Raw genomic sequence first — 13,470 nt, 5'->3', positions numbered from 1 at the left:
GCACTGTGTAGAGTGGAGATCAGAGATAGAGATCAGGAAGGACTCCCTTTTCAAAGCTAAATTGAACTTTACTGCCCATCGCCAAGACTGGCTCGGTAGCACCATTGCAGGCCACGCTAGTCAAATCCTGAATGACACCTTTGCCAGAATGGACCTGCGGCAGATGGTGAGGCAACCAATGAGAGAAAAAACCTACTTGACCTTGCCCTCACCAATCTACCTATTGCAGAAGTATCCGTCCATGATGGTATTGGTAGGAGTGACCACCACACGGTTCTTGTGGAGACAGAATCCTGTCTTTACACTAAGCCTGCCCTGCATTGTGTTGTGTGGCACTACCACTGTGTCAAGTGGGATAGATTAAAAACAGATCTAGCAACTCAAAACTGGGCATCCATGAGGTGCTGTGGGCCATCAGCAGCAGCAGAATTGCATTCAACCACAATGTGCAACCTCATGGCCTGACATATTCCTCATGCCACCATCATTATCAAACCAGGGTAACAAACCTGGTTCAATGAGGAGTGTAGGAGAGCATGCCAAGAGCAGCACCAGGCACATCTAAAAGTGAGGTGCCAACCAGGTGAAACTATAATACAGGACTATTTGTGTGACAAACAGTGGAAGCAGCATGCAGTAGACAGAGCTAAGCGATCCCGCAACCAACGAATCAGATCTAAGCTCTGAAGTCCTGCCATGAATGTTGGTGGACAATTAAACAACTATCCAGAGGAGGAGGGTCCACAAATATCCCCACCCTCAATGATGGGGAAGCCCAGCACATCAGTGCAAAAGGTAAGGCTGAAGCATTTGCAACCATCTTCAGCCAGAAATGCCAAGTGGATGATGTACCTCAGCCTTCTCCCAAGGTCCCCAACGTCATAGATGCCAGTCTTCAGCCAGATCGATTCACTCCACGAGTAACTCATGTGAACCCACCTCCTGACTCCCCAAAGCCTGTCCACCATCTACAAGGCACAAGTCAGGAGCCTGATGGAATACTCTCCACTTGCCTGGATGAGTGCAGCTCCCACAACACTCAAGAAGCTTGACACCGTCCAGGACAAAGCAGCCTGCTTGATTGGCACCCCATTCACTCCCTCTACCACAGTAGCAGCAGTGTGTACCATCTACAAGATGCACTGCAAGAATTGACCAAGGCTTCTTCAATAGCACCTTCCAAACCCATGACCACTACCATCTAGAAGGACAAGGGCAGCAGATAGATGGCAGCATCACCACCTGGAGGTTCCCCTCCAAGTCACTCATCATTCTGACTTGGAAATATATCACCGTTCCTTCACTGTCGCTGGGTCAAAATCCTGGAACTCCCTCCCTAACAGCACTGTGAGTGTACCTATACCACATGGACTGCAGCGGTTCAAGAAGGCAGCTCACCACCACCTTCTCAAGGGCAATTAGGGATGGGCAATAAATGCTGGCCCAGCCAGCGAAGCCCACATCCCGTGAATGAATAAAAAAAAAATCAAGAACCAACTGAAGGCATTAGTTGCAACAAAAAAGACTATGACAACATTATGGCAATATACTGAAGACTTGTGTTCCAGAACTAGTCATGACCCTAGCCAAGCTGTTCCAATACAGCTGCAACACAGACACCTACCTGACAATGACACTGCAGGTACGGACCGGACTAACCAATGCTCCTCTGTCCTTTCAGGAGAACAAGGCCCATAACAACACCAAAAGATCGCGGACCAGCAGAGGCCCCCAAAACCTCCTAATCCTCATGAGGTATGAGCAGGATGCCTTGGAGATGGAGAGCCAGCACGCACCTCGGTCAGTCGGTGTGGAGGCTGGGGTGTCAATCGAAGCTAAGAGTGCAGTGCATAGAGGTGAGAGTTTTGGATGGTGCAAACATTCTTGTGTAGTCTCATCATTGGTGGGAGCCTCAAAACTCGATTTCCCATTGATCATTGGAAGACGATGGCACCATGATGCAGTTCTCTATGGTTTCACCAGAATGCCTGGCATGCATAGCGACAGTGTGATGACTTAAACTTAAACTCATGGAATGGAAGCCCTTCCTGTTGATGAAGGCACCCAGCTCACCCGCTGGCGCCTTGATGGCCACATGTGTGCTGTCTGTTGCATCCTGGATGCAGGGGAACCCAGCAATCGCTGCAAACCCTCTGGCTTGCTCAGTCTGGCTGGCCTCATCCGTAAGGAAATGAATTAAAGTCAATACCTGCCTGAACAGCTTCCGTCACCAGCTTTACGCAACTATGGACAGCTGATTGGGAGACTCCACACACATCCCCCACCGAGCCCTGGAAAGAGCTGGATGCATAGAAGTTGAGGGCCACTGTGACCTTCAGAGCCACTGGCATGGGGTGTCCACCCACACAGTCGGAGGTGATCTCAGGCCTGATCCTCTGACAAATGGAGGCCACTGTCTCCCTTGAGAGACGGAGCCTCCCTCGGCATCGTACCCCAGACATATTGAGATAGCTGCATTGCCGCCTGTAAACCCTGGTAGCAGGATAGTGGCGTCTTCTGCAGCCCCTGATGCATTGGGCTACCTGCTGGCCATGCACCCCTCATGCCTGCACCTCTCCTCCCACAAGTCGCTCCCCTGCAAGCTGCACTGGGACACCTGGCCTCCTCACCCTTCTGCCCCTCTCTTCCTCCTCAGAGGAGGTGCCTTCAGCGGTCATCACAATCCCTATTGCCAGGGTTACAGAAGGCTGTCTGATACCTAGAAGGGTCCACATGGTCTGAATCCCCCGGAGCCCTTGGAGACACCAAGGAGACCTGAAATGAGGCCTGGAAATGCTAAGAATGAAGCCCTGAACAGAGATGAAGCTGCCAAGTACCAATAAGTCACCAGCAGCAAACTATCTACCAAACTCTTCACTACTTACACTGGCAATGCTGCTGACTCTTTTTATCCCACTCGTGGATGAGATTATGCAAATTGTGGGCTGCCCGCCTTCTCATTTTGCCCTTGCAACGAGTGCAGAATCGCACGGGCAACGTTAAATTGGAGTCAATTGTCTTTTTAATGGCCTTAACTGGCCCCTTAATTAAGGGTGGGCGCGGCTCTAACTCTAGCTCGCGCCCGCTGGCCAAAATATCGCGCAAGTGCACAATGATATCGGGATGCTCACCCAATGACATCAGGCGCTATTTTACGCTCGAGCAGGTCGGGCGCCCGCCCTCCCACTCAGCAAAAAATTCGGCCCCAAGTGAAATGTCATCCATGTCTACATTGATGTTTTGGGAATCTTAGTGCACAAAGGAGGCCATTCAGCCCATCATTTCAGTGCCGGACCTTTAAATGAGCAGCTGTGCTTTGTCCCACATCGCCAGTTTTTTGTCTGTACCCCTGTAAGCTCCTGAGCCTCAAGTGGCCGTCCAACTCCCTTTTAAAATTATTTATGGAATCGGTTTCCACCGCTTTTTCAGGTAGAGTATTCCAGATTCTGACAACTCTCTGACTGAAAAATGTTCTCTTCATCTTTCCTCTAGATATTTTGTCAATAATTTTAAATATGTGGCCTCTGGTTATTGACTCACTCGCCACAGGGAATAGTTTAAATCTGTCTTTCTCACCAACTTGAAAATCTCTATTAGGTCATCTGTTAACACTCTCTGTTCCAAGAAGAACAGTCCTAACATCTCCAATCTTGCCTCATAACTCAAGTCCCTCAGCCCAGGTAACAGCGTGGTAAACCTCCTCTGCACCCTTTCTAAGGTCTGGCATCTTTCCTAAAGTGTTGTGTTCAGAAATGTCCACAATGCTCCAACTGAGGCTTAACCAATGATTTATAAAGTTCTGGCATGATCTATTTGCTTTTATATTCTATGCATTTATTCATAAACCCAAGTAAACCATATGTTTTTTTAACCACCTTATTAACTTGCAGGGAGATGGTGGTATAGTGGTTATGTCACTAGGCTGGTAATCCAGAGACCCAGGCTAATGCTCTGGGGACATGAGTTTAAATCGCACCATGGCAGCTGGTAGAATTTAAATTCAATTAATAAATCTGTAATTATGAAGCTATTCTCAGCAATGGTTGGTTTTTGGTTTGGTTTTCACTTCGAATAGTATTTGATCTCTCTTTGGGCAACTTGTGGTCTGTTCTGGATCAGGAAGGTTTCCCTCTATTTAGGTCTAACTCCGTAAGGTTTCTTCACAAACTCCTTTATTTACACGATAGTACATTCTAAGCTTCTAGGTAAGTACATCTCTTTCTTGTACAGACTATTCCATCTTCTCTTCTCAGTCTCTTGCATATGACAGCTGATGTCACTGCTGCATCATGATGCACATCACTGTCTCATTATCATAACTATTAACCCATTATTCTACAATGGTGACCATAACATCTATCATCAATTCTTATAAAAACCCAGCTAGTTCACTAATGTCCTTTAGGGGAGGAAATTTTCCATCCACCTGGCCTACATGTGACTCCAGATCCACAGCACTGTAGACGATTCTTAACTGCCCTCTGAAATGGCCCAGTAAACCAGTCAGTTTAAGGGCAATTAGAGAGGGGCAATAAATGCTGGACTTGCCAGTGACACTCACATCCCAAGAACAAATTTTTAAAAAACTTGCCTGGTCATCTTAAAGGATTTGTTCACATGCACACAAAGGTCTCTCTGATCATTTATACTTTTCAAAACCATGCCAATTATAGTAAACTGTCTTTCCATATTTGTCCTCCTGAAGTGCATCACTTCTCACTTCTCCACATTGAACTCCATCAGCCATGGTCCTGCCCATTTCACCATCCCATCTATGTCAATGTGAAGGCTACAACTATCCTCATCATTGTCAGGTTTCATAGCATTTCATTCCTCTTAGGTAGAGACCAAACCTGTGCACAGTACTTCAGGTGAGTTAGATAACTGCAGCAAAACTTCCCAACTCTAACACTCCAATCTCCTTCCAATGAAGGCAAACATACCATTTACCTTCGTAATTTCTTGCTGTATCTGCATATTCACACACTAATACAATACTGTGTGTATGCTCATACTATTACAGTACTGGTGCGTGTTCTTTCACAGGCATGGTAACAGTGTGCATATTTGGATTCAAATGAGAGCTGATCTTGAGTCATTTCTGCTTGATTTTTGGGGCTTCTGCAGTTACCAGTTGAGTGTGGGACTTCCTATCAAAGGACAAAGGGTTGAATCCCAGCAGCACACATTGGGAACAAGTTAGTGTCGCACTGAGGGATATTGTACTCACAGTGGAACTGGAGCTGACTTCAAACCAACGCAGAATTCCAGGTAATTTATAAGCTGTGATAAATGTTGTCCTCTCAATCCACATTGACTGTAAGACATAAATAAATGGGTTTAACAGGATAAATTAATGCTATGTTCTCAAACTATGATATACGATTGTTGTGTGTGCATCATGCTGTTGAGACATGTTGTTTGTACCAGTGGTGGTCTAACAAAGGAGGACACACAAAGCTTCTTTCACTGCAGGTCATGATATAACATATAGAGGGGACCAGTGATATAATTGAGGAGGGACATGGTACATTTAGGAGTGAGGCAGCTTTCTTTCCGATGCAATATATAAACGTTCTATTTTTGTGGCACCCTTGATGACAGTATAACAGCCACAAAAATGTTTTTGAAAAACTATAAATGACCTGCTGCCCCCAAAAGCTTGGAGGAGAGAATTTTTCTCTCTCCTCCTCCCTTTGCAATGTTTTGTGCTCAGTATTTAAAAATCCCACTCATGCTGCAAAGAAAGGCTTCTCTTCAGTCTGAATAGTTACACCAATCTTGCTGTTCCTTGCTATTCTGTCCACACTAGATTAGTAAAATAAGTATATGTCTTACAGCAAATTCATTGTCTGGGTCCACTGTTCCCTTTCGGATCGGTCGCGAGTACTGAAACTTCTGCACGTAATTTGCCTTGTAGAAGCTGGGAAAATCAAAGATATAAAGTGACTCACACAATGACATACAGATCATGGAATGACATACAGCTAACCTTGTAATCTCCTCTCTCTTAACTGGGCAGCTTATGTGGGCTATCAGGTCAATTTAACCACAACTGGACCCCTAATACAAGGATAAGTACAGTGAATTTTGGCTATTCATCCCGTTATCCCTTTCGCGTAGGGGTGGGTATTGTCAATGGTGGTATTTAACCAGTAGGGGTAACTACAGTGAATATAGGTAATTGTTCATTAGCTCTTTAGTGTGGGGGTAAGTACAGTGAATGGGGGTATTCCTCTTTTACCCATTTAGTGTAGGTTAAGCACAGTAAATTAGGATATTTATTCATTTGCCCTTTATTGTGGGGTTAAATACAGTGAATGCTGGCATTTGCTGATTACTCCTTTAGTCTAGAGGTAAATATAGTGAATACTGGACATTCACCTATTAACCCTTCGAAGAGGACTGGGTATTTTTATATTGAGCAGAAGGGCTTGATTGGTGGGGGATGGATGAACATTGTGGAATCCTCTTTGAGGGGGCGGGGGGTGCTGTATTCATGCAGAACTTTAACTGAGGAAATTAAACAGGAAGGGTAGAGTTCATAACAGGGTAGCTTTTCAAAGAGACTAAGTCAGGACTGGGTTTCACAGAGTGAGTACCATCTCTTATTCATTGCTGCCTTGTCTTTTCACCCAATGGACTGGAGTATAAGGAGAGTCAGAGTACAGGGAGCAAGTGTCTTCGAATTCTATCAACAGGATTGAGTTCATTTTTCAACTTATCAGTTCCAAAGTCAGAAACCATGGCCTGTGTTGTTCCAGATTTGCACAAAGTGTGGTAGCAGACAGGGAAAAAATTGTTTTACCCGCCGGCTGCAATAGCGGGTTTTCGCATTATGTCATCCCGTTCCCAGTGAGTCCCACCTCATTAATAATGCATTCATTGGAAACACTCCAGATCACTGGCGGGCGGGCTCAGGTTTCCCCGCCACACTGTGACCTCAGTGCTTCCTCGCTCCCAGCGCGATATTTAAAGCGTACCAGAGCTCAGCCTATTTAATTCCTACAGATCAGGACTGCTCCAGGCAACAGAATGGCCCCGAAAGCAAATAAGATGGAGCCCTGAAATTTAGTGAAGCCTCTCTGGGGCGCTTTCTGGATGCAGTGGAAGGTCGCTGCGATGTACTCTACCCACGGTCTGGCCGCAGGAGGTCCACCAGAGTCACTTAATCTAGTCTGGGAGGTGGTGGAAGCGGCAGTGGAAGCAGCGGTCAGCACCACCAGAGCATAGAGTAGGTCAGCCATCCAGTGCAGGAAGAGGATGAATGGTCTCATCCGTTCCGCCAGGGTAAGTCAACCACCTCATCACCCTCAACTCACACACAAACCCATCACACATCCACAGGGATCTCACACCTCAAAGGACAACACCACTAACTCTCACACACACCCTCACATCTCCATCAGGCTCATATCCTATGGAGCTTGTGTCCTCATCCTGTCCATGGCTCCGCTCACCACACAAACATTCCAAGCAGTGCAATGCGTCCTGCTCACACTCTCTCCATCTGTTCTCATGCAGGAGAAGCTGGCTCACAACAGGCCCCTAACTCACTTTGAGGAGTGAGCCTTCGCACTGACTGGTGAGGACATGGACCATGCCTGCGGCGATGGTGAGATAGGAGGCGAACACTCACATGAGGATCCTGCACCCCATCATCTCTCTCTCAATGTAATGAGTGCTCTCTCTCCTGCTTTTGACTCTGCTGCCATGCACTAATTATTTCTACTTTGGTTCACAGGGAGCTCTGCCAAGTGACCAACGCCCTCAGCCAGCCAGTCCCTCAGCTCCATCCAGGTCTTCACCTCCAGCCAAGAGGACACCTCCTCCATTGAAGAGCTGGAAATAAGCAGCGTGGAAGATCCATCACAGAGCTTACCCATACCCTCCACCAACGCAGAGACACACACCTCGATGGGACCTAGGTCTAGAGCAGGCTTATATTCACAATCTGGTGGTCACTGCATGGACACGTGTCTGCAGCAGGATGAGGCAGGTTCAACTGAGCTCCCCAGCACTCGGAGGACTGCTGGGGAAGAGGCATTTGTGAGGTCCGAGGTAGATGACGAACCTCTGGATTTGGCCTTCCAATTCATCCTGGAGAGTCAGAAGGTGGGGGAAAATCAGGCAGAGCTGTTGGAAGCCCACGACAGAGTGGCATGCGAGTCAAAGGAGTGCATCCGCCTGCTCTCTGATGAAGTGGTGCCCTCATGTGCGCACATGAAGATCTCCATAAAAAGATGGTGGACTCCAAGGAGACCCTGGTCCAGCAGAACGCAGAGATGTGTGCAGACCTGTACTCCATCTCGGTAGCCATGGATGAGTTCCTGTAATGACAACGCATGAGGGAAATGGGGCACCATGATGTCCCTCCAGGTGCTCCTTCCCCTCAAGGAGTCAGGCTGGGGCCCTTGGGCACCCGAAGGGAGGAGGAGCGGCAGCTGGACCCCCCTGGGTCATCCACTCAGGAAACTCAGAGGCTATCCGCTCCCTCCGAGTCCCCTTTGCCTGTGACCCCCTCAACCTCATCCTCTGTCACCACAGAGGGAGCAGCTGGACCACAGGAGGACAACCAAAGCATGCCAGGCCCTCAAGGCCTCAGCTCTCCAGAGGACGCACACCAAAATCAACAGAGACAACAGGGCCAACTATTGCACAGGCTGTCTCCACTCCTGCTGCGGATGTCAGAGCAGCACCTGGAAGAAGTGGTAGGGCTAGAAAAGTTAAGAAATTCTGATCACAAGTGATTGCACAGGTGAACACATTTTGTCACTTTATAATCTGAAAATATATTCACTTTCACTGAATAATGTTATAATGTTGTCTTTCAGGTTCATTTACAGTCCTCCCCCTGGATCACCCCCACCCCCACTAGCAGTTCAGCTGCTTCCAGCCGGCCCATGAGTGATTCTGGGGGGAGAAGTGTGTGTATGGCAGGGCCTTTTGGAGTCTTCTACAATCATTCTCCCACTCACGTGGAGCATTCCTCCATCACACTCATCTCACTGTCCTGAGCATTTTCAGTGCTGCCTGCTGGGGTTCTCTTCCAGTTGTCCATCTGAGCTGACCTGCATCTCCGCCCGCCCACTGATCACACTCCCATGCAGCACCTGTTCCCGCCCAACACGAGGCTCTGCTCACTTGCGAATTCAACATCGATGGCCGTAGTCAAAGTTTATGATCAGCTTCCCCGTTTTCCCCCTCCCCCAGTCACCCATACCCTTTCCCCCATCACTTTTGAACCCCAGCATCATCTTCCACCTCCCCACTGTCACCTACCAACCTGAACCCTTGTCTTTTCAGGATGTCTGGGTGAACGTGCATATTCCCTACCTTCCTGAGAATCCCACCCCATCCACTGACCTCCTCCTCCCCACCCCCAGGGTCCATGCCTGCTTCAGAGTCCTCACCAACCACCATCTCTTCTACTGCTATCAATGCACCCTCACCCTCCCACTCTTCCGGCTCCCTCTGCCCCCTCTCATACTCACCGTTCCCTCCTACCGTGTCCACCCTCTGTTCATTCCCCAGGAGGCAGTCATTGACTCCACAGACCCCTCCCTTGCACTTTCACCTGGACAGCCCCCACCCACTTCCACCCTCTTCCACCCTTCCTCCCTCCTTCCCCCAAAACACTTTGCCCCTCCTCCCCCAAGACAGCTTCCTCCCCCGGGACTCTTCCCCCCACCTCCAAACTCCTTCCCCCCTTAGAACTTCCTCCTTGACACCTTCCTCCCTTCTTACGCCTACCTCTCCACTTGTCACATTCTCCCCCCATTACACCCTCCTCCACCTCCCAATCTCACCCCTTCAACACCTTCATCCCTCCCAACCTCACCCCGTCACCTTCGTTCCCCCCTCCCAACCTCATCCCGCCCGATACCTTTGTCTCCCATTCCCAGCCACATGTTCTGCCCCCCTCAGACACCTTTGTTTACCCTACTCTCAGCCTCACCCTTCCCCCTCACCGCCCTCATACCCTTTCCTCTTCCAGTCACACCTAGACCTTCCTTACCCACCCCCTCTGGTATACCTTCCTCTCCCACTTGCAGCTGGAACTTCCTCCCCACTCCCACCCCCACGCTGATCATTCGTAGCAGCCCATGGCCTAGACTGTGACGTTCCAAAGCAGACCCAAGACATCAATGGACATCTCTCACCATCCGTGAGCTGCCTCACGGTGGAGCCACGTCCATGAGAATCCACCCAGCGTGTGATGCACGTGTTCCTCCAGGGTCCGGTAGGTGTAGGGCTCTAGCATCTTTTGCTGCTCAGATTCTGCGATCTGAGCAAGGGACTAACGGTAAGTCCTGACTTCTGCACGTCACACTTGGCGAGACATGTTCTGGGCTGGTGTGTTTTCCCGCTGGCATAACGGTAAATTGGACATGTGGGAACGATTCCAGTTGGGTCTTACTTTCCATCCCTTCACCGGGATGATGCAAATCGGGCTCACGCCTGCCTGTAGCGGGATTTGTGTTCCGCCATGGCGGACATGATTGGATGATCCTGTTGTGCTTTCATGCTAGGGTGAAAACAATATTTGGCCTTCTCGCCATATTGTTCCCCACCCGCCATGACGTCCAACAAATTCCAGCCCATGACAAAATGCGATAGCAAGGGGAAATCATCATGATGAAAATCATTGCAATGAAAAATCATGATAGGTGCAAGTTTCTATTCCTCCTTGAATTTTAATCATTATTTAATACACTGCTCTAATTCTATATTCATACTGCAGCTGTGGAGTTATTGTCTCCAATTCAGATGGTTTGTTGATGGTGTTGTTCAGCTACATCCAAACCAGCTCATTGTTGTGATAAATATAAGATTTAAATAACAAAGCATACATATCACCTATTTATCTGGAATCAGAGAGATGAACCTTAGGAGCAGTGGAGCTATGACTCTCCCAATTGATACCTGTACCACTCTCTCTGTGTCAATAGCTGTGACTCTCCCAGTGTCAATACCTGTACTATTTTCCCAGTGTTGATACACAGATTGTTTATTCAGGGAAGTGATAACACAACAAATTTCCAAAGGGCTAGTGTTATTGCTATTGCTGATCTTAAGCCGTAGAATGAAGTGATTGTCCGAGCGTACTGATTAAGACCCGTAAGAATTGTATTCAGACCACAAAGCTCTCCACAACCTCTTTAACCTGATAACAGTGACTCCTACACAACAGCCTGTGCAATTAATAAAACATCATCTTCCAGTGATTTTACCTGAAGTCAAACACCTACAATTCTGAAATATATTTTATAGTGTGGACACAAGGTGGCAGTGCAGGTTTAGAAGTTCAAATGATTCCTGTTGCAAGTGTCTGAAAACTGTGATCAAACTTTCTGCACAGTGCTCAGCTGGCCTTCGAGTATCTGGCACAGGCCCCACATGCAGAGAGTTGGAGATGTATGCAAAAGTATGCATTTAGCAAAGGTATTTTGACCCACCAACCCAATCCTCCTGACCCCAAAGCATCAATCCTCAGGAAAGACCTCAGCTTTATCCTTGGATTGCTGACTCTGGTTGCATATATTTTAGGAGAGTTCATCACATGATCTCCCGCCTCCTACTGACCCGACTCCAACCTTGCCTACCCATACAAATTGGAAATCTTCCTTATCCAATTGGATGCTTGTTGGCTGTCAATAAAAAGACAGCCTTCTTCCCCAGCATCAAAATCAAATTAAATGAAAAAATGCACATTTCTTTCTTAATTCCTGGTTCTTCTCCTGGATTCCTTACAGCAGTGACCTGGAGATCATTGATCTTCATGGACTCTAGTACAATCCTGGAGGGTTCACAACCCTACTTCATGCTTCTCAAATTCCACCTCAATGAATTCTCAACTGTATCAATCCAAGATATAAGTTTCTTCTGCCGCCATGCCCACTTCTTTGACTAGGAGGCCTTCCCCCCCATCCCATCTCCTATCCAGAATTCATGTTACACCTGAACCCCTCCTCCTGTTCTATTGCTCACAACCAACCTGCCCCACACCCCCCCCCACCTCAATCTTCTCATTGAGAATCGCTGGCATGGTTGTCTCATTATCTCTATTTCCCCTCAGTTCTAATGAAAAGCCATTGACCTGAACTGTTAATGGTAGCTTACGTTGGCTCAAAATTTCAGTTTCCTGACTAAGCCACCAGCACGAGCCATCTGCAATTCAACCTATCAAGTGCTCCATCCGACCCATTTAATCTACTGAAGGAATTGTCTGCAAAAACTACTCCCGAAGGTCATCAGAACATTCACCCAGCCTCACATCATCAAGATTCAATCCTATCCTGCTGTTCTCAATAGGTCATTTCCCTAGAACCCAGAGAGTATCGCCGTAATGTGGATAGTAGTAGGTCATCTCAGTTTGTGTTGTGCTCTTCAATGGGAAGTTAAATCATTTGGGAACAGTTAATGATTAAACTAATTTGCTTGGTTCTTGTTGTTGTGGATCAACCATTTGAAGGTTTAATCAGCTAATGTAACAGCTTTAAGATTACTTGATTTTAAAGATAACATGAACAGATTTGACCCTGTACTCCAGTAACTCAGCTTTAACCAGAGTCATGAGAGATTTGTGTACTTCCCCTGTGCAGCATAACTTCAAACAATGGACAAAGCTAGACTTGAGTGCCTAAAGCATTACCGTTTTTGATCAATTTTCAAGGTGATTTTAGATTGTCAAGTGAAGAGTTCATTAAAAGGAAGAAAGACGTTCCCGTAAAACATTTCATGACCTCAGGTTGCCCCAAAACCCTTTATAGCCAATGAAGTATTTGGAAGTGTAGTCACCATAGTAAAGCAGGAAACATGGCAGCCAATCTGCACACTGTAAGCTCCCACAAACAGTAAAGAAATAAATGACTAAATCATCTGATTTAAGTGCTTTTTGAAAGATAACGGTTGGCCAGGACACTGGAGATAACTCCTCTGGTCTTCTTCCAAATGGTGCATGTGATCTTTTACATCCATATGAGAGGCCAGAGAGGGCTTTGCTTTAGAGTTTCATTTGAAAGGCAGCATTTCCAACAATGCAGTACTCCCTCAGCTCTGTACTGGAGTGTCAACCTAGGTTATAGACCAAATGACTGTAGTAGTGCTGTTATTCCTCTGCCTAAGTGCCCACAGAAATGCTTTGATACTCCAGACCCCAATTCAAGGCTAGCTTATAAATTTTGAGCTTTTTCCCCCACAAAGGTAAGGGATGATTATTGGAGAATGGAACATTTCAGGCAGTCTCTTCATCAGCAATTGGCTCAGATCAGGAAGAACATAGCTCCATGCAGAACAGTTTCCTCTACATGGCAACAACAATGTTGTTTGATATCTCAACCCCAGTAACCAGCTGCCTCTATTAAATGAGTGGGGCCTTCAGTCTTTACCCCCCACTGCTAATGGATAACTACTGCCTCCTAACCACACTCCCTCAGTTCTTCTCTCAGTAAGAAGAGGTGAGTGTTC

The 13,470-nt window shown here is 47.2% G+C and overlaps 1 protein-coding gene across 1 annotated transcript in view; it reads right to left on the bottom strand.

Annotated features, from left to right (window-relative positions):
* Positions 1 to 13,470, bottom strand: part of dock2 (dedicator of cytokinesis 2) — a 634,661-nt gene that overhangs the window by 22,653 nt on the left and 598,538 nt on the right. The window contains exons 43-44 of the mRNA XM_078550540.1: positions 5,839 to 5,923; positions 5,231 to 5,317 (exon numbers count right to left, since the gene is read on the bottom strand). Coding sequence (XP_078406666.1) covers positions 5,231 to 5,317; positions 5,839 to 5,923 — 172 coding nt within the window. The remainder of the gene's footprint in view (positions 1 to 5,230; positions 5,318 to 5,838; positions 5,924 to 13,470) is intronic.

This window comes from Cetorhinus maximus, chromosome 10, assembly GCF_964194155.1.
Source record: "Cetorhinus maximus chromosome 10, sCetMax3.hap1.1, whole genome shotgun sequence".
Taxonomy (NCBI): Eukaryota; Metazoa; Chordata; class Chondrichthyes; order Lamniformes; family Cetorhinidae; genus Cetorhinus; species Cetorhinus maximus.
Note: the sequence above shows the minus strand (reverse complement) of the source record. Positions and strands in the feature narration are given on the sequence as shown.